At 36.8% G+C, this 22,871-nt stretch overlaps 1 protein-coding gene across 3 annotated transcripts in view; it reads left to right on the top strand.

Annotated features, from left to right (window-relative positions):
• Window positions 1-22,871, top strand: part of LOC150100908 (uncharacterized) — a 60,714-nt gene that overhangs the window by 23,514 nt on the left and 14,329 nt on the right. For all 3 annotated transcript variants that reach the window (XM_090401497.1, XM_090401496.1, XM_090401498.1), the window contains 4 exons: window positions 4,316-4,436; window positions 14,565-14,678; window positions 20,778-20,860; window positions 21,827-21,908. In XM_090401497.1, coding sequence (XP_090257623.1) covers window positions 4,316-4,436; window positions 14,565-14,678; window positions 20,778-20,860; window positions 21,827-21,908 — 400 coding nt within the window. The remainder of the gene's footprint in view (window positions 1-4,315; window positions 4,437-14,564; window positions 14,679-20,777; window positions 20,861-21,826; window positions 21,909-22,871) is intronic.

Raw genomic sequence — 22,871 nt, 5'->3', positions numbered from 1 at the left:
TTAGCTGATTTTCTTTTTGTGATTGGGTTAGGGTAAGTGTCGCACTGATATGATCGTCGGCTTGTCGAGAGCTCCTGAAAAGATTAGTAGTATTTTATGTTATCCTTGGCAATTTTACTAGAATTTTACGTAGTATTGTTTTCTTTTTGTTTCTTGGTGTGTCTGTGCGATTTTTGTGTGTTTTCTGTGTTATTTTAATTATTATTTTTAAGATAGGATAGCGCACATATGGCACCGCTAAAAAAAATGGCGGCCAGGTCGCCATGCTTGTTTAAGAATTTTGATATGAAAGAGTTTCTGCAATGTGCTGTCTGTGAGATGTATGCTTTGCGAAGAGCGGTGGGAGTCTGGTCAGATGGTGATAGTGGAGTTAATATGTGCCGAAAGTGTAAGGAGAATGAAGATCTCAAGTGTGTTTCGGGTGGCGAGAGTGATATCGTTAAAGATAGTCAGAATATATAAATTAGCGATGTGATAAGGAATTGCGAGGTAGTACCAGATAGGTCTGAGAGCGTCATTGAAAGTGTAAATGAAGGTAGAAATATAGAACGAATGGATGATTTAATTGATAATGAAAATGGTGAGATAGATGCAAGTACTGAAATCGCTCGGTTGAGCGGAGCGATACACAGAGCAAAGCGGCAACTGGAGCGTATGGAAAAATGTGTGCTGAACGTACCGACTAATAAACGGCGAAAGTCTGTTACGAAAAATAATAAAATATTCGTAAACGTAAATAAAATGAAGGAGCGAGTGCTGTATGGAGATTCGCTATTAAGAGGTGTGATAGTTGAGAGTTTAACGAAATCGTACCAGCCGGGTGCGAACATAAAGGACATCAGCGAATCTATTCGAGTGCAAAAACACAGGGTGGAAGAGATGATAATCGTGGCAGGAACAAATGATTTGAAAGAAGACAAAATGGAAATGATATAGAATGTGAGGGAATTACTTGAGGTAGCAAAAGAGAAGAGTGAGAGAGAGTTAGGATGGTGAGTATTTTTCCGTGATATGACAGTGAAGTGTTTAGAAGGAGGGCCATAATTGCCAATGACTATGCGTGGGTTATGCATGAAGAGTGGTGTGGAATTTGTGGATGTGTGCAGTGAGTTCGATGGGCGAAAGGATTTATATGAGATGGATGGGTTACATTTGAATGGATTTGGTGTAGAGAGGCTTGAAAAAGTGTTGATGAATGAAGTGGAAGTGGATGTACAGACTTAGGGAAACTAGATTTATTAAGGGGGGAAGTAGATATGCAGAGTTTAGGGAGGCAGTTGAGTGTATGAATGAGTATAATATGCCCGAGCGAGTACAAAGGACAACAGATCAGAATGGGACAGTTAGTATAAGGCATCAAAGTAGGGATGGGACTAATGGGCTTCTGCAATTCATGTACACTAATGCCAGGTGTATTAGGAATAAGAAGGAAGAGTTTTTGGCCTTGGTTGGCAGTTCCAGGCCATAGGTTGTTAGTATTAGTGAAACATGGCTGACAGAAGATGATAAAGCTAGTGGGATTGAATGCGATGGGTATAGTGTGTTCAGGAGTGACAGGGAGAATAAAAGGGGGGAAGGAGTGTTATCATTGATAGCTGATGAGTGCAGCCAAGGAGTATAGAAGTTGAACTGCAGGATAGAAAAAAGAGCACATTTGAGGCTATTTGGTGTGAGATAGAGTCTAGCAGAACAAAATATACAATTGGGTGCTGCTATAGACCAGGTGATGGAATAGATGGTGGGGATGGTATGCATAGGCAAATAGAAGAAATGAGTGGAAGGAGGGTAATTATTATGGGTGATTTCAATTATGGTAACATTGACTGGAAAGAGGAGAGGGCACATGGGAGGAAATGAATTTTATGTGGTTATTAAGGGACAACTATCTGCGACAGCATGTAGTGGAAAATACTAGAGGGAAGAGAGTGCTTGATCTAGTAATTGCATCTGAGAATGTGGCTGTAACGAACATGACCATGTTGCCACCAATTGGTGAGAGTGATCATAAGGTCATGACTTGGGAGGTGGCTAAAGGAGTGGAATTTACAATTAAGACAGGTTACATGTGGAATTACTGGGCTAGTAAGTATGACAAGCTTAGGAGAGTGCTTGGCTCAGTGCCATGGCATGTAAAACTGCAAGGGCTGGACGTTGATAGTACATGGGAGATGGTTAAGAAGTTTTTGCAGGAGGCAATGGTTGACTGTATACCAAAAGTCCGAATAATAAATCAAGTAGGGGTTAAATGGATGAATAACACTATTAAGCTTGAGCTGCAAAAAAAGAAACAATTGTGGAGGAAATTTAAGAAGAAAGGTGACCAGCAGGTGCAAGAACAGTATAAAGCTCAAGCCAGGATGGTAACAAGGGTGGTAAGAAAAGCAAAAGCGGACTACGAAAGAAAATTGGCCATGCAGGCTAAAAAGAATCCCAAACAGTTTTTATAATATGTTGCAAGTAAAAGGAAAAATGTTCATGGCAGAATGATTTTAAAAAATGCTGAGGGTAGGGGGGTAACCGAATCAGTCGATATAGTGGAATTACTGAGTGAGCACTTTGCAAGAGTATATCATCCAGGTGGTGACATTGCAGGAATGGAAGAACCAACAGCTTATACTGGAATTGAGATGAATGAAGTAGAGGTAAATAGTCTATTACAGAACCTCAATGTCAATACATCTGTGGGATTGGATGGTATGCCAGCTCGTGTCGTACGTGAAGCGGCTAAAGAATTGTCAGTGCCCTTGACCATTTTGTTTAATTTGAACCTCGGGTCTGGGTCACTCCTAAGGGGGTGGAAAGAGGGGAAAATAGTTCCGCTGCATAAAGGTGGTTCCAAGGCTGCTGTTGAAAATTACCGGCCAATCAGCATAACAGGAATTGTTATCAAGGTCTTGGAGAAAATAGTCAAGAGGAAAATACAAGATTGGATAGATGAAAATGGGATACTCTATCGGGGACAGCATGGTTTTGTGAAGAGTAGGTCATGCCTCAGTAATTTGCTCACGTATTATAACACAGTGACAGCTGAACTGGATAAGGGAAATGGGTTTACAGTGATTCTACTGGACCTTGCTAAGGCCTTTGACAGGATACAACATGGAATTCTAATCAGTAAATTGCAGCATATTGGGGATGGATATAGGGTTGGTGAGATGGATAGGAGAGTGGTTGATGGAGAGATATCAGAGAGTGGTTTATTATTCAGGAGTAGAGTCCACAAGACGGCCTGTGACTAGTGGTGTGCCACAAGGATCTGTTCTTGGACCACTGTTGTTTAATTTGTTCATTAATGATATAGGAAAGGATCTGAGAGGAACAGTTCATTTGTTTGTGGGTGATGCAAAGTTGGGTAGGGCAATAGTGAATGCAGATGATGTCAAAATTTTGCAGGATGATTTGGATAGATTGGAGGTCTGGGCTAAGGAGATTGGATGTCAATTTAATGTGGCAAAGTGTAAGGTATACATTTTGGGGTGAAAAGATTAGCATCAGTTTACTACATTGGTGGAACTGTACTCCAGGAAATTGATGAGGCACGAGATTTAGGAGTGTTGGTGGATAAGGAGTTGAAATTTAGGGAGTACATTGCAAAAGTGGCCAAATCAGCTCATCAAATCACTTGGTTGCTGAAGAATAAGTTGACAAGCAGACAAGCAGGTTATTGTTCCTCTGTATCGAGCCTTGATAAGACCCCCATTTCAACTACTGTGCCCAGATTTGGTCACCTAGGTTCCTTCTTGATGGGGAGGAGGTGGAGAGGATCCAGAGGCGAGTGACTAAGATGATAGCAGGTCTATGGAATGAACCATATGAGAACAGGTTGAAGATTTGTGGGTTGCAGAAATTAGTTGATAGGCGGAAAAGGGGTGATATGATTGAGACATTCAAATTTGCTAAAGGGTTTCTATAGGATTAATTCAGAGGATATTTTTGAGATCAGGACTGGTGGTGGGAGAACTAGGGGACACCTATGGAAGCTGGGCAAGAGTGTGGTTAGCAGGGGTGTTAGAGCTGGGTTCTTTACTTTTAGAGTGGTGAATGAGTGGAATGGACTGCCAGAGTCTGTGGTGGATGCTGTGACTGAATTAGTTTAAGGCGAGGTATGGTAGATACTATATGAATGTCGAATTGTTGTGATGAACATGATTTGGGGCCTCCCTCGATGAGTCTAAGCACTCCCTGGAGTTGCGCGTAATAATAATAATAATAAATAAATAAATAAATAATAAAGCGTTTTATTTCTTTTTTAAAGATTACTTTTTTTAAATAATAATAAAAATAAATGAGCTAATGTTATATTCTGTACTCTTAGTTACTACTTCCCCTCACCGAATGACCTTGTTGGAAGCCTTTGGCACATTACAAATTCTGAGAAAAAGAAGAGTTCCAGATTATCACCTGATAGTGGAAGTTGAAATTAACGGAATGGTTAAGTAAGTGAATTTGAAATTAAATCTTAATTTCGTAATTAAATTTAATCCTAATTTGACTAAAAGAAATTATGAAACTCATGAAATTAACCACCATACTGGTAACATTTGTTTCCTCCATGCTATAAATTCCAACCACCCCAAGCAAAATAAATAAAATAAGTCTGCTAACGCCTTTTATTCCCCTATAAGGAGTGGTGAGGCTGTTTTAGCCTTGTCTAACTTTTGAAGACTGAGGGGAAAGCTCAATTTATTATTGTTATTATTATACGGGCACCTCCATGGCATCTGAAGACTCATCGCAGGATACCCAAACTATACACACAATCTGTCATACCTCTCCTTAAACCCATTAACAGAAAAAGCACCACTAATGACTCTGACAACCAATTCCACTCATTCACAGCTCTAAAGGCAAAAAATCTAGTACTCGCACCCTACTAACCAAACCTTATTCAACTTCCAGGGATAACCCCTTGTTCTGGTCTCTCTAGCCAAGTGCTGAAACATTTCCCCTTCATCTATCCTATAAAAGCCTTTAAGTAACTTAAATGTTTCTATGATATCCCCTCTTTTTCTCCTATCCATCAACTTGTGCAATCCACACATCTTCAATCTATCCTCATATGGAATATTCTACAGGCCACCTTGATAACTGGCCTCTGATTCATCTCCACCACTTCCTCATCCCTAAGAAACCAAGGAGACAAGACTTGAGCACAGTAATCAAGATATAGGCATATCAAGGGCTCATAAAGGGAATAACAACTCCCTTATCTTTACTTGTTAATGTGTTCTTCAGTAGCCAAGTAATCTAATGGGTACCTTAGCACCCTTAACAATGCGTCCTGTAAATTTTAACTCTCTATCTACCACCACCCCAAAATCTCTAGCTTCATCTATTTCCAGGTATACAGTGCCATCAATGTGATACAGGGCTTGTAATCTATTTATCCCAAAATGCATAACTTGGCATTTCTCCACATTGAACTAACACCATTATCTTTTTGTCCATACTGACAGCCTATTTAAATCGTCCTGCAAGTTCTCCACATAACATTGATTAACTATTACTTTACGTAATTTCGCATCGGAAATATCCAGTTAACCTGAAAGGAAAACTGGATATTTCCTTTCAGGTTATTTTCTATATCATTTATGTACCAATTAAACAGCAATGGTTTCAGCACTGAACCTTACGGCACACCACTAGTCACCTGTTTTTGCTTCGATTCTTCCCCCTCCATATACCACTTTTTGTCCAGTAGCCACCCTCTTATCCACTTAACCAGAATCATATCCATCCCCATTTGTTCTAATTTGCGTAAGAGTTCTATGTGGTATTCTGTCTTATCCCCTTTCTAAATCATTTATCTTTATCTGAATTGGATAAAGGAAATGTAGCCATTTCCTTTATCCAATTCAGCTGTTACTCTATTATAAAAAGTTAGTAAATTACTAAGACATGACCACCCTTCATAAAGCCATGATGACACTCATACAGTGTCATATTTTTATCTACTGATTCTTAATTCTCGTTTTTATCAATTTTCTAGTACTTTTACCACCACGCTGGGATACTAATTGGTATTGGTCTATAATTTGCTACTGCAGTCTTAGAACTTCCCTTATGTGAAGGAATTATTTTGTCCTCTTTCCACTCCTTTGGAACTCTACCAGAGCTTACTTAAATTAAATAGCCTAGTCAAAGGCATTGCCAGTTCTCTTGAACATTCTCGAAAAACCCTAGCTGATATCCCATCTAATCCCACCGCTGTATTTACATTGAGATTCTGCAATATCTTAAGAACCTCCAATTCATCCATCTCTGTTCCCACATCAGTGTCTGTCACATGTTAAAGCAGTAACCTCACTAGGATGATATACCCTTGTAAAATGATCACTCAGAAACTCAAATATTTTATCTGCTTCTGTCTTCTCCTCGTGACCATCATCACTCATTAACGTTAATCTTCCATAGTCATTCTTCCTCTTACTTGCCAAATAACAAAACGAATCTTTGGATTTCCTTTGGCATGCTTGGCCAGATTCTTCTCATAATTTGATTTTGCTTCCCTTGCCATGCTAGTCACCTTTCATGCCTGAGCCTTGTACTGTTTATGAGTTTGATGGCCACCTTTCTCTTTTATATATCCTCCACAGCATTTTCTTCTCCTTCTGCAATTTGTGCTTGATGATCTTATTCATCCATCTAACTCCTACCTGATTAACTCTCCTTACCCTAGGTATACAATTTAACACTGTTTCCTCTAGCCCTGCAGTGTTTATGCCATGGTACAGATTTAAGCTTCTTCCTAAGCATATCATAATCATCTGCCTTGTAGTTTCACAAATACCCTTCTTGACAGGATATTCCTCATGTTTTACAATCTCCAAAGTCAAGACTACTTAGTCACTTTCACTAATTGGAGACAATGCTGTTACCTTGGTTATGGATAGCTCTTCTGATCCTATGACTAATCCCAATACCACTCATCCCTAGTCTCCCCTTATCATCGGTCCTATATTTCCACCAGTGTCAAATCAGAAATAGCTGTCCAAAGACTATCACTAAATATATACAGCATCTGGTGAAAAGAGGTGGCTGACAAGTGCCACCATCTCATGGTCCCTAATCACAAATCACTATGTTTATGTCTGAAATAGTGTGGAGTTTACGTTTGATTTTCTTGCTTTTACGGGACGATAAACCCGAGTTTCCTGGTGAAAAGAAAACCGCTTGCCCGAACCAGAGATCTACTAACTTGAGAACCAGTCGAAGAAAGGCTAAGAAAAAAGGTCCCCTAGTTGGTGACTAAAATCGAACTTCTTGGGGCACCCTATCGTTGTGGACGTACACGCCACTTCCACCGAGCTCCACAGGCTAAATCCAAAAATCCAATAAAAAGAATTATAACCAAAAACAAAAAAAGTAAAAACAAATTTGTTTTTACTTTTTTTGTTTTTGGTTATAATTTTGTATTTCTTTTTATAACTGTTTATAAAAGATTTTGCATTTCTTTTTATAACTGTTTACATCAATACGAAATGAAACTGTTCCAAGCAATTTTCCATTGTTTTGGGAACTATCATGATGCGATCAATTTCTATTGTTCTAAGAGGTTTGTAGAGCATTAGTACTGTAAAAAGAAAAGAAATAGTGTGCCTTATGACGTGCTTTATTAAAATTGGACCCGTTCTTGGGACTCATGGCATGATCATGTACCCTAGAGATATAAATTTTATACAACTTTTCCAAACTTTATGACTGAAACAAAATTGAAATAGTTCAATTTCTATTTCTATAGAAGTTTTTGCTAGAACAATTGTGATGTCTGCAACATGGATGCTTATTCAAAGAACTTTATTGAGTAGTGGTAGTTTGTAAAAATCTAACAAAAGTGTGTTTCAAAAGTTATACCACAACTGAAGCCAATATGGACACAATTTAATAAATTTTCAGAGATGTAATAAATACCAAATCTCGTTAAATTTCACCTACTCAGAGTGGAATAATTAATATTAATAGTTAATAGTTTTGCCAATAATTGGCTCTTTTTGACAATCAAATCCAAAATTGAATTGTGATGTCTTATGTATATCCTAAATCCCAAATTTTATGAAATCTCGTCACTCTCAGAAGTAGAGTTATTGTAAAAAGTCTGTTATTGTATTTCATATTGTATTTACAAGAATGCAATATAGACAATTGTGTCTACAGCACCAAACCATGGACAGCATAGAATGTCTAATTTTCTCTTAAACTCTATAAAATACAGAAAACAAACCATGTAATACTTTTTCATTCCCCAAAGGGAGTAGTTGGAGTTGGGGCTCTAAATTTAGGAAATGAATGCACAGTTGAAAAACTCTTAATAAATCGTCATCAATAGCTACGTTATGGCTGCCTGATGATTTACACAGCCTCGAGGAAGAAATACAGGCAACTGCTGCTTTGTTGTAAGCCTAAAAGCCTCTTGCTTATATTGTTGTTGGAAATAGTTCTAGGGTTGACTTTTCTGAGTGTGGAGTTTTAAAAAAAAAACGAATTTCGGGGAAACAACTCCCTCCTCCTCTTTCTTGTATTAGAGATGGACTAACTTGGGACGAGCTGAAAGAAAGATTTAAAAAGTTTCTTCTTGTAGATCAATAAAATCGATCCCATAACCTTTTTTATCACCCCTCCCATAACCTGGAAGTTTTTCATGATGGCATCGCAACAAAGGCTGCAGAGCAACTCTTAAACTGCATATAAATTAAACTAGTTCAAGTAATCGTTTTTAATTTAAAATTCTGTGTAGATCGGTGAAAGTGGCGTTTGCACTCTACGACGTTCGATCGCATGAAGAAAGACCTAGGTTTAATAGTCGCCAACTAGAGAAATATTTTCTAAGACTTCCTTCGACTGTTCCCGAGTTAACAGATCTCTGGCCTGGCAAACGGATTTCTCCCAGAAATTCGGATTTTTCGTCCCGTAAACTCAAGAAAATCGACCGTAAACCCCACACTATATCAGACAATAAAGTGTTAGGATTTAGGCACCACGAGATGGCGGCACTTCCCAGCCGTGTCTCTTCAGCGGATGCCGGATACTGTTGGTTATAGTTTTGGACCAGCTATCTGTAATTGGCCTCCGGTGGGGATTGAACTGCTCCCTCAGTCTCCAAACGTTAGAGCTAAAACGGCTTCACTTACTCCCTGTAAGGGAATCAAAGGCGTTAACGGTTTATTTATTTATTTATTTTTTTCATTTTAAATTACGATGAATTATATAAGTCATCAGGCAACAGCATACTGTACTAAAACCATCTATGGTAGGGTTCCCATTCGTCCCGTTTTTCCCGGGATAGTCCCGTTTTTTATAAAAATGTCCCGAGGTAATTCCAAAAGTCCCGCTTTTTTTAAAATATCCTTCAGGAAAAAATGGATAAACGGATTTCATCTTGTTTTTAGTACCAATTTTTATTAGAATGTTGATAATAATAAATTTTATTTATTTATTATTTATAATAATTATCATTATTATTATTATTATTATGTGACACCTCCATGGAGTGCAAAGACTCATCGAGGGAGAGTGTGCCAACACCATCGAATGATTAAACTCCTTCTAACTGCTAACCACGCTCAAACTTGCTTAAGTTTTTGCGAGCGATTAACAGCAGAGCCTTTACCAATCGACCAACTTTAATAGCGATGTTCTTTTCCCCATGCTTCTGTTATAACAATATCTTACTTCATCAATACTTTGCGTGTTATAATTTTTATCGTTTTCTACCCCTATAATGCCAAAACGTAAGTGCAGCATTAATGGTAATATTAGAAGAGAATTTCCTTTCATTAAAGGTGTAGATGAAAATGTGGAATGTACTTTATGTAACTGTAAATTTTGCATTTCGCATGGTAGTCGGTCAGACGTAGTCAACCACGTGAAAACGGAAAAACATAAAGCTGCTGTTCGAAGTAAGGCTTCCAGCTGCAGTATAAGTAATTTTTTAATTGTGAAAACCAAGAGTGAAAGGGAAAAAGAATTATCACTGGCAGCGCACGAAGCAACCTTCGTGTTGGTGACTTTGTAGGCATTGCCCGCAAAGTATTCCTGTTGATATTTTTACAGGGTGGTTCACCATTGCCCCCCCCCCCAATATCATCCGGGCTCAGGACCGGCATATGGCTGGGACGTATTCATGTGTGTTCACGGGACCAGTTTGCCTGTTCTGGGGAACAAAAACCCGAATTTCCGGGTGATAAAACCCCTTACCTCCGTAGGAGACCGGCTAACTCACCTTTAGTTGAACGAGACCAGATAAAGGTTCCTCACGTCACTGACGGGAATCGAACCCAGGTCTTTCCGACCAAACGGCTTGTCTATACTGACTGAGCTACGGAGGCTCGGGTATCACACAGCGGTGCATAACCACAGCTTTAACTCCATGGACTGCACAACAACCATCGTGAAAAAAGTTTTCAACGATAAATTCAGGTGTTCGCAAACAAAGTGCAAGGCAATAATAACCAATGTTATTGCGCCGTTAGCGACAAAGCAGATTGAGGAAGAGCTAAAAGAAGTTCGTTTTATATCAGTACTAATCGATTAATCAAACCACTTTGACATGAAATTAGTGCCTCTGGTCATTAGATACTATCATCCAGAAAAAAAAAAAGTGTGAAGGTGAACGTGTTGGAGTTCGTTAATTTAGATGGTGAAACTTCAGAACTTTTATTTTCTTATGTGTTGGAAGTGTTACAGAAGTTAGATCTCCTGAAAAAGTGTATGGCTATATTAGCAGATAATACAAATACAAACTTTGATGGAAAGAAGAGAAAGCGAAAGAATAAACTGTATTTCAAAATGCAAGAAAACACTGTGAACAATTTAATTGGAATTGGTTGCCCTGCACATGTGATACATAATGCTGCGCAGACTGCTTCAGATTGTTTAACTTCATTTATTATCTTCAGTTAATAATTAACAAGATTTACCAACATTTCCACATATATTGTGTACAAGTTGAGGAACTTAAATCATTTTGTGAATTCACAAACACAGAGTATAAAACTGTTTTGGGTTGCAGCAAGACAAGATGGCTCTCTCTTTTGCCTGCAATCCAGAGGGTTATCGACATGTTCCCTTCATTGAAGTCATATTTTCTTTCTATTGACTAATGTCCTATCAGTCTCAAAAATTTCTTTGAAAATCCACTTTCAATTACACTCCTGCATTTCCTTGCCAGTCAGTTAAAAACCTTTTATGATACCATTAAATGTATTGAAAAGCAAGATATAACAGTACGTGAAGTGAAAGATGAAACAAACAAACTGGTGGAAAGGTTAACTTGTAGGAAGGCAGAAAAGTTTCTTACAACTACTGTGAGAAAACAGTTGCAAGAATTAGAAAAAGAAGGACACATAACAGTTGAAAAGTTTGAAAGCTATGGACTAGATTTCTACTGTACCTGTATTGAATATGTTCAGGAGTGGTGTACACCATTTCTCATACCTCTTCAGTCTAAGGATTGGATTAATTTGAAGGGGAAAGGATCCCGTGACTTGGAAGAACATACAAGAACGCTACATATTCATGCACACAGTGTCACCAAGTTTAACTCTGAATAAAGAGGACTTATATGATGAGTTTGTATGTATGAAAAAATTTTGTGAAAGCAAATTTGAAGTGTGGAGTGAACACAAGGATCAAAGTGTCAGAGATAAATGGTGTGAAACGTTTGCTCATTTTACAAAGCAGGGTATAAATTCTGGGAGTATTAAATGCCTAGTTAGTTTTTGTTTAGCACTGCCAGGAACTAATGCAGCTGTTGAACGTGTTTTTTTCATTCATAAATGCACTCTGGACAGATGAAAAAAAAAACAGACTTAAAATTGAGACAGTAAAAGCTTTAATCATTGTAAAGCCATTTTAAGAATTTATCTTGTGCTGAATTCTACGATCAAATATCAAAAGAAAAAAAAAATTCTAAAAGGTCCATAAATCTGATAAATATTTTTGTAATTAAATATGTTTGTGATTAATAATCCTTTTTTAAAGTGGATTTAATGTTAATGTATGTTTACAGCAGTACAGTATTTAATTTAAAGTGCAACATATATAATAGTTTTATTTTTGGTGTTCTTAATTTTTAAGATGTCCTGGGTTTTTTAAGTAAAACTTTCAGAATGTCCCAGATTTAGTAAAACATTATGGGAACCCTAATCTATGGGAACTGTTAAGAAGTAAAGATAGTGATAGTATAATGTTTCTTCATATATCCACAAGATAGTATTTAAGTATCTTTCGGCCGCACCATCGTTTGCAAGACGGAGGATAAGTGGATAGAAGGTTATACATAGCGGCTGTGCCGTAACTAAGCAGGTACTTCATCCTGGTACCGTGTACAGATACAAGGCCCAGGATGAAGGGGCATGAAATGGGAGGTCAAAATAATCAGTATTATATTTTCATTTTCAAATTTTAAATTTTGCTGCAGTGGGGACCGATTCATAAACATATATTATAATATTTATAATCTAATTTTTTTTTTCTATCATTTTTTTTTTCCAACTAAAAGAGGGTCAAAAATAAAATCTTTCACATGGCCCATGAAAAGCTAGTTAGCTTCGTATGGCTGCATAGTGGTACGCAGCATAATTTGATTTCTGCAAGTTGAAGTTATTGCACAGGCAGAAATTGTCAGTTAGTTATTCCTTTTACTAAAAAAAAAAAGAGGGGGGGGAAGCAAACCTATCGGCAAATATGATCATAGCAAGAACGCTTTGGGATTACAAGAATGCGCTTCTCGTTGAAAATAATAATGCGATTACTGAAGCAAAGTACAAAAATAAGTTTTGAGTTGACTGCAATGTCTGTAACTGTAGGACAGATATCCAAATCAACAGCAACCCAGACACGTTAACCACCAATAACCAGGACCGGCCTTCTCTATAAAGGGGCCAGAGTGCAAGAAACCTTTTGGGGCCCTAAAATATTTTTCAAAGGTAAAAATTAAAGGATTCGAAATAAACGTATTGTAAAACCTCTCACCTGCAAATGATTTTGGCACAGGAAAAAAAAAAAAAACACATTCGAAATATAACAGGTTAACATAACGTTTACTGAATACAAAACACTAATATAATAGAGAAACACAGAGATATTTACCGGGGGCCCTAAAATCCTGTCGATGAAATCCCTTTAGTTATAAGCAAAATTAGAAGAAGAAAAATAAAATAAAATAAAAAATACGTTTCCGCAAATGTGTACCGACTGTGTTCACTCGATCGTGAGGCTCGAGTGCATTGCACCCATCACACCCCCGAGATAGCCGGCCCTGCCGATAACAATACGTGTCGTCTTAATTAGAGATGACTTCCGGATTTAAAGGGAGTGATGAAAGAACTTTGCATCTCATTGAGTAGTGTGCTCGTCATCGTTGTTGACTATTGACTAGAGAAAAGTTTGTGTTCTTTGGTATCAAAGCAGTTTATGTTAACAACATTCTTCAAATAGGACTCCCTGACCCATGAAGAGCTTACCACAAAACAAAATAAAACAAATTATATGTAGCTAAATACAAAAGTATATTTCTTGTTGTCCCAAACTGTTGTGTTGTTGCTGTTTTAGTTATCTCACGGATTTCCAAGAAATTTTCTAAGTAGCTTGTGCTTTTGATTGTGTGTGTGTGTGTGTGTGTGTGTGTGTGTGTGTGTGTGTGTGTGTGTGTGTGTGTGTGTGTGTGTGTGTGTGTGTGTGTGTGTGTGTGTGTTCTGATTCCCAGAAAATTTGAAAATTCTGATAAAATTGGAAAGTTTCAGAAACAGAGATTTCCCTCCATTTTATTAATTACTCCCAGATGCTGCAGCAATCATACATAAATTTTAAAGTAATCATTAAGCCTAGATACTTCATAAAATGGTCTAATTAAGGAGCCCGCTCTTGAATTCCGGTGGCTTTTTTTTTAATTAGAACATAGTGTAGTCTTATATCCCCAACTGAAAATAGGAGAAGTAAGCCAGCGACATTCGCTACTGAACAGTCTGTTCGCATCGGTTTAGGTCTCTGTCCCCACTCCCTCAAATTAAACTAGCTCCAAAGTTTTTTTTTTTAATATTATAATAAAGAATATTTCTCTTCGTAGGCACCAAAGAACATTAAAAAAAAAACTTGATTTTGAAATAGCTGGCTCACGACTATCACTAATTATAAATTGCATTAGGTAAAGAGACGGCAGTTAGTGCCAGCATCTCGTGATCCCTAACCCAACACAGTATATTATTTGCCTGAAATTAGTGTGGGTTCTACTGTCGATTTTCTTGAGTGTAGAGAACGAAAAATCCGAGATTCCTAAGAAAAAACCCGTTTGTCCGAGGTCAACTAACTCGCGAACCGGCCGAAGAAAGGCTTAAAATAAGTTCCTCTAGTCAGCCACGAGATTCGGACTGAAAACGGCTTCTTCGGGTGGCCTAGCGGTATGGGTCATTTTCATATGGCTTCATATGTATAAAATGCTGTTTTTAATTATTAATTTCGGCTAAACTTTACTTCTAGATGTGTAATTTAGTTAGAGAATATGTAATATCTAATCTACCATATTATACACGCGTTAATAACTACGAACTCAACTATTTCATTAACAGAAGGATGTACATTCCAAGAGAATATGCCAACTATAGTAAATGGTTGTGGAAAGGGAGACGAGTTTACGTCTACAATGGGCACTCATTTATTGCAAAACATTCAGAAGAAAATGGGTAAGTACATTTTCATTCTAAAACAGACAGTTCCTCCTTCTCTCTCTCTCTCTCTCTCTCACACACACACACACACACATACGCACAATCATACAAAGCCTCAGTTTCTCAATCAGTAACGAACGAGTCCGTTTGTTAGAAAGCCATAGGTTGAAAAAATCTATGACACATTTGCTAGAAAGCCCTGGGTTCGAATTTTGTCTACCACGTTCAAGTTATTGAATATAGTGAATTTCTCCGCTGAATGTTAGCATTCCTTTACCGTATGGTAACTTTTACTGACTTTTCTTGTTTATTGTGGATGTCACTCGAAAGTGTCATTACATGAGAGTGTGGCTACCTCTGAAGCCACATTCGGAATCTGTTGAGCTAAATCCTAACCAATGTATTCAGAGATTTTATCAAATAAAGCAATAAAAGAGAGAGGGGGGAGAGACAGAGAGAGATAAATTGCTATTGCTCGATTCAGTTGTTAGAAACTTTGGATGTTTGTCGGCCTAGTTAGCAGATGGTGTGGGTACCCGCCCTCCAACCAACAGGCTGTAGGTTCAAATCCCATGAATGTTTGTGATGGTCTTTAGGTGGAATATGAATTTCATCGCCTGGTATAAGACCACCTTCCCCCTTACTGGAAATCTGAAGTGGTTTTGAAAATGATCCATGCTTGGTCTCTAGAGTAGGGTTTCCAAACTATGTAAAAACTAAATTAAAATACAATATATTACCTTGATGGACCTGTGTTTCACTCAGAATTTCTCCATGAGTGCAGGTCACAATGATGCCTCCAAATCTCGAGCCTCTCTCTTCCATGTTATATCCATACATTTCACTAGTGGATCTTCCCATCTTGTAGGTCAGTGGTGTTCAACCTTTTTTACTACGCGAGCAACTTTTCTATAAAAAGTCATTCGGCGATCTCCTCTCTTATATATAAGTTATTCGGCCATCTCCTCTTTTATATATAAGTTATTCGGCGATCTCCTCTCTTATATAGATCGCGTTCTCCCAACGTGATATCTGATTATGCACAAATAAACAACTAAAAAATTACACAACTAAAAACTTACAGGAAATGCTGGTTGATTAAAAAAAAAAAATAATGTGAAATTTGGCGTTGTTTGGACCTCACAATATTTTCATAGTCAAGTTGATATGAAGAAGTGGCCAATCGCAGACAATCATCCAAATGATCATTTGTAATTTGGTTTCTTAATTGATTTTTTATGACGTTCGTATTTGAAAAAGCGGATTCTGACAAGTATGTCGATCCGAAACACTACAGAATTTTTCCAATATCTGTTAATATTGGGAATTTTTCATGTGCATACTTCCAAATGACTTCATTGTTTATTTATTTTAAATGTAAACTATTCTGAATGTTTATTATCTCAAGTTCTACTTCAGCTTGGTTTATATCAAACAGCCCACTAATTTTATTTGAAATTTCTGTGATGTTCAAGTTTTCTTGAAATGGATTATTAATAAAAGATACAATCATTTCAGTTTTATTAAAATCTTGAATTTATTTCTTCCTCAACTAATTCTATTTCACGAATAAATTCTTTTAAATCAAGCGAAGCATTTCTTGATTTTGTTCAAAACATTTTAATAAATATGAAAGATGTCTAAATTCGCGGTCATTTATATTTTTCTTTAATAAAAGTAAGTATTGTTGGAAAGTTTTTATTGAACGTAACATGTCAATTAAATTTTTATCTCTACCTTGTAACTCTAAATTTAAATTGCTTAATTTCGTACAGAAATCTACTAAAAATGATAAGTGAAACAACCATCTTTTATCACTCAATTGTGGATAAATATATCCTTTTTTATCAAGAAAAAATTTTATATCGTTAATTAATACAAGAAATCTTTCTAAAAATTGACTTCTGCTGAGCAAGCGAACGTTATTGTACAACAGAAGTTCCCTATCATCATCTGCCTGTAATTTAAATAACCGCCGTTGCAGGGCTTTTCCTCAAACAGAATTTACAATTTTAAATGTAATATCCAAAACATCTTTTGTGTTTAATCTTTTACTACACAGTACTTGTTGGTGAATAATACAGTGGTACGTTAAAAAATCTGGATATTTGTCATCGTTTTTACATAATGAAATGAAGCCTGATTTATTACCTATCATTGCAGGAGCACCATCAGTAGTAATAGACACAAGTTTAAAAAGAGGAAGTTTGTGTTGTTTCACAAATTCATCAAATGCCGAAAAAATGTCTTCTCCCCTAGTCCTTCCCAATAATGGTATGATTTTCAAAAGTTCTTCTTTACTTGAATAATCTTGAAATACCATATGAATAAATGCCATTAACTGAGCAATATCAGTGAAGTCGTTTGATTCATCAAATTGTAATGAAAATGCAACACACTGGTGAATGTCTGATATTAACCTGGCCTGGAAACTTTTCTCTGGCAGTTGAAACTTTTCCTTTCGGTAATTTGAAACCTTGTCTGCGACCTAGAAGTAGTCTCTCTCTAGCGACGTCTCGAACCGAGAAGCTCCTTTCTGGAAGCAGGAAACTCCTCTCTCAAGCAACGTGGATCCGGGCAGTCTCTCTGACGGTGACTCTGGACCGGGCAACCTCCTCTCTGACAGCAATTCTGGAACCAGGACTCTTCCGCTTGCTTCATTCCCTTTTTATTAGGCCTCCTCTGAGACCTCGCATGAAGTTTGGCAACCCCCAAAGAATATGTATGAGTCTTTCATCTTAGGTTTCAAGTTCAGCACGCCTTTTGTTCTCCTCCACTTTCTTTTGATTGTAAGTTGCCGGCCATCGGAAAGCTGTTTGAACTCTTTCTGACTGACTTCGGAGATGTTTACACTTAGAGACTGCAAGCCTTTCTCTTTCTCATACATACGAGTTTCAGTAACAATCTTTCTAATGCCGCCATGTGCAGCTTCGGCGACAAAACCATTGCTTTTCTTTTTAACTCTCTAACATATTCTTATTAAAGCAGTATATATAGTTAGCTTCAAAAGAGTTATTTACAAAAACATCTAATACAAACTATACCGAGACAAACAAAGTTTATTTTTTTACAATATTCACATGGTACTTAACCTAAGTAAAAAAATCGATGTAATGTGTTTGGAATATTTAATATTTAAGCTACAATCGAGTTTTGACACTCTGCTTATAATCGTATTCACTCGGCTCGCTGTCTGACTTCCACTGATCCAAATTAATTGATTTACCCGGACTTATAAGAAAATTACTGATTTGACAATTTTTAACGAAAAATAAATAAACAATAGCAATACACTGAAAGCGAATTAAAAATAATACAAAATAATGATAAATAAAATATTATGTTTTCAGTTTTAATTAAATTTGTAAGTAAGGAGGAATATACAAGAGATCGACCAAAAATCGCTCCGCGATCGACGGTTTGAACACCCCTGTTGTAGGTGGTCTTCCTGGTTTTCTCTTTATTCTTGGTTGCCAGTTGAGTATTCTATATGTCCATCTGTTATCCCTGAGTCTGGCTATGTGACCTGCCCATCTCATCTTGCTTTCGTATACTGCATTACCACATCTTTTATGTCTGTTTTTCTTAGTTACATGTTTTTAACATGTTTCATTTTGCTGATGTTAATCCTGCGTTCTATTGCACGCTGAGTTATTCTGAGAGTCTTTTCTTCTTCTTTTCTTGTCGTGTTCCATGTTTCTGATCCATATGTGAGTGAGGGAAGAATGTCACTATTAAATAGTTTTGCCTTCGTAGAGATGTCAAGATTTGGATCAGTAAGTGTATCTTTTAGTCTGTTGAATGATAACCATGCAGCTTTCTTTCTTTCTCTTTGCTAGTTCTTCAGAAAAATCGTTATTGATTTTTATTGTTTCTCCTAAGAGACACTTGTTTTATAGGGATGTTATCAATACATAGGTGACTGTCACTTGTGTAGATGTTTTTGATCCATTTTTTTTTCTCCTAGATTCATTTCTAAGCCTATCTTACTGCTGTTTGTATATATTTTTTCACCCATTTCTTCTTGGTCTTTTGGGTTGTGGGATATCATTACTAGATCATCGACAAACATAAGGATTTGTAGTTATTCACCATCTATTCTTATTCCTCCGTTTAGGTCTATTTTTTTTTCAGAATGTATGCTAAAGTTCTGGTAAATAGATTTGGAGAGATCACATCGCCTTGGCGAACCCCTCTCTTTATATCTATATTTATAGGTTGATCAAATAAGGTTATTTGTGTGGTCTGATTTTTGATAATGATAAATAAAATCATTAATTTCTTTTATCGTGTGGATGTAAGTAGGGTTCACATCATTTATTTCCAGTAAGGCACTGATGACTGCATTGTGTTCTTTGGTATCAAATGCTTTCTTAAAATCAATAAAGAGGAAACATAGAGGGATTCGGTATTCTCTGCATTTTTCTGTTAATTGTGAAATAAGCTGGATATGATGTATTGTGGAGAAGACTCTTCTGAATCCTGCCTGCTCTTTACTGGAGTTGTCTTCAAGAGTGTTTTGGATTCTGTTCAGTATTACTCTGTTCATGATTTTATATATGTGAGAGAGAGTAGACAGATTGGACGATAGTTTTTTTTTATGTCTTCCCTGTTCCCTTTTTTGAATACAAGTATGGTTTTTGAGGTCTTCCATTCCTTTGGAATCTTTCTTTCTTTGAAGTACCACGTGAATCTAGCAGCCAAGGCTTTAAAAATAATTAGTCCACCTTGTTGTATTTCTTCAGTCTTAACAAGATCAAGTCCCGAGGTTTACCTTTACTCATTTTCTTAAGGGCATGTTCTATTTCTTCTGGCAGTACATCTGGTATATTGCTTGGTTTTGGAATGATAGGTTCTGAAACTTGGCACTTAGTTGCATAGAGATCATTATAAAAATTCTGCACAATTTCTTCCATCCTTTTTCTATTAGTATGTTTTTCTCCATTTTGATCCTGTAAAGTAGATGGAATTGACTGTTTAAAATTTAAGTCTTTCTCTATTTTTTTTTTTTTTTTTTTTTTTTTTTTCAGGATGGTTTTTGCTGCACTGCTTCTCTTAGTTTTTGTATCCTGAAAGCTTTGTAGTCTTCTGGAATTCTTTTAATTTGTAACTTACAGATCATTTTGTTGTCTAGAAAATTTTCTTCAGATTTCTTCAGTTCTTTTCTCTTTTTCAGTAGATCTATAGTTTGAGGTGAGACGTGGCAGTTCCGTAGAACTGCCACAAAGTTGGAAGCCCTGCACTGTCCAGAATGTTCAGATACTTCTCGGAGTTCAGTGTTCATGGCATCACAAATGGAGGTCCAAGGTCCAACCATAAAAAACAGGACCATACCATCACACCGCCACCTCCACATTTCATACTTTGGGTTATGCACTCTGGTAAGACACGTCCACAGAACATACGCCACACCCGTCCGTCTGCTCAGTAGAGATTGTAGCAGAACTTTCCAAGCTTCCACGTCAAACTATACGCAGTCTTCGTACCATTGAAGGCGACGCCGCGTGCTGGTTCGGGTAATATGAGACCTGCATATTGCGACCATACTATGGAAACCCATGTTATCAGCCGCGGTTCTGAATGTGTACGGATTCGTGTTCAAAACGGAAGTCAGCATTCAACGTTTCGGCGGACAAATGGCGATTTTTACATAATATCCTTCGAGTTACCACACGGTCACGTTCGTTAAGTGTGGTGGATCAATCCACTGCGGGCAGCACTTGCAGTTGACTCCCTGCGCTTCCATCTCAGTATGGTATCACTGATTGCTGACTTGGGATGGCCCACTTTGTCAACAATTTGCCGATCAGATAGGCATGCAACACATCCTATCACGAAGCCTCTTTCAAATTCCGTTATTTGCCTTCTCGCAGCCCCATCTCATCTGGACACGGTTGCGCTGACTTCGGAGCATCATACTCCTCTAATTTATAGGACTACAGACACTGGACTCGTTACATGTCACGATGTTCCTTGCCCACGCGGTTTCCGTTGACTTCTTTCCAAGCAATGTATTCTGAAGATATTGTCATAATTGTTTTCATTGCTTATTTTTATTCTGAGACTTGATTTTAATGTAATTATTTCCTAAGATTCATGAATTTTATTTTGTAGATTTTATCGCAGGTTGCTACTATGTTGTATTTGTGCAGGTCCTATGTACAGACAACATTCTGAACAGAATTATATTTGTCGAGGTAAGGTTAAAAATAATCGCCTTTCGTATTTATGAAAAACTTCTCATGTTTAATTACAGTTATCATTTGGTTGTATATTTTTAGATATTACTACCGTTCGTGATAAAATGTAAAAATAAATAATCGAAAGAAAATAAAATATCAGATTTAACACAAAAATCATATTTCTGCTTTCCATTTATTCTGGTTGGCATAAATATAATATATATGTAAATTAAAAGGCAATTAAAAAGAAAATTAAAATTTCCAAAATTGATAGGCAGCCAATAGGTTCTCTTTGGAGAATGAAAAAAATGTGTTACTTTATTTTATCGTTACCGCATTTTCCTTTTTATTTAAAAGAATAACACTTTACGTACATTTTCTCATGCTTCTACAGTGTATATATTCGTATATATGATATTTCCACTTCTCTTAACAAATTTCCCCCCGTGCAATCCTGCATACCCATTTTAACATAATAACATGTGATTTCATAAAGTAACTCGAGAGCAGTTTGAATTTAAATTCAGATTGCAGGTATTAAAAATATAAAATGTCAAATAGCAGGAATATATGAAATGAATACACCATTTTAAATACTGTAGCAGATACATTAACCCTAAAATATTACATAATGCTTTTCTTACATAAAGCAAAGATTAAATTCATGATAATCCGTTGTGTGTGTGTGGAAAAGGTGTCCTTTCATATACTCCTTTCAATAAAATAAATCCTCTAACATCTTTTTTTTTTTTTCATTTGATAATATTTTGATACAGTTAAAAGTTTATCAAAAAATAAGTATGACTTAAAATAATATTCAAAAATTAGAAAGCTCAAACAGATGTGTGAAGTAAATTCTTTCTTACTGAAGTGGTTTATAATTATATAATCTCTTTGCAGAGTAGGTCTGTTTTCCCGTGTAACGCAGTGATTAATTTAAACAAATTAAAGTTATATTCTAATTTGAGTTTATTTTATTAGACTGTAGAATATCTTGTCGTACACTATCTACAAGGATGGCAAAGCAAACCTGCATTTCTAATAATATTTATACCAAAGAAATGTAAGCATCGTTCTTTTTTCTGATAACCCTGTTATTCTTTCATATCAGGATTTATATTTTATATTTATTTTTACATTTATGTTTTGCATATTGTAATCTGTCCAAATTACTATATATATACATATACACACACATTTTTGTTAAATGTTATTTTTTTATTTAATATATTTTGTGTTTGAGTTTTTAAGTATCTGCGCCATATAAGGATTAGAAGGTAATATTACAATTGCATGATACATATACTCTCTCATGACTCATCCAGAGAGGCCACTCTACTACCCAAATCCACCGTCTGCACTAAAACACGTACTGCGAAGTGCACAATGTTTTTTTGTTTGATAATTGTCTACATTTTCTCACTGATTTGCCAATGTTGAGGGAGGGGGAAAAAAACATTATCTTCACATGAGATCAGCTAACTCACTTCATTGAAAAAGCCCATATAAAGATTCCTCGCATCGTGGCAAGAATCGAAGCCTTTCCCAATCGAAGAATATCTGAGTAGACAGTCTTATTTGCAACATAATATTCTCAGAGGTAGAGCCTGTGTAGCTCAGTGGATGTGGCGTTTGCACACCACATTTTTACGTTTAACCACACGAAGGAAGACTTCTTGGATTCGAATCTGCTCGGCGACTAGAGGAAATTTTTCTAAGCTTTTTTTCGACCGGTTCCCGAGTTAGTCGATCTCTGGCACGGGAAGCGGGTTTTTTCGTCCCGTAAACTCAAGAAAATCGACCGTAGAACCTTCATTATTTCAGACGTTAAATACGAGTGTTATTAGGGATCACGAGTTGGTAGCACTTGTTCAGCAGTCTCTCTTCACAGCGTGCCGCTTAATTAGTGATAGCCTTGGGCCAGCTATCTCTGATTGGGTACCAGTGGAGATTTAACTACCCGCTCAGTCTCCAGAAATTAGATAGGGCTAAAAACGGCCTCGCCTACTCCCTATATACGGGAATA

Source organism: Typopeltis vanoorti, chromosome 12 (genome assembly GCF_054136105.1).
Source record: "Typopeltis vanoorti isolate ZY-2024b chromosome 12, IOZ_Tvanoo_1.0, whole genome shotgun sequence".
In the NCBI taxonomy this organism is placed as follows: domain Eukaryota; kingdom Metazoa; phylum Arthropoda; class Arachnida; order Uropygi; family Thelyphonidae; genus Typopeltis; species Typopeltis vanoorti.
Note: the sequence above shows the minus strand (reverse complement) of the source record. Positions and strands in the feature narration are given on the sequence as shown.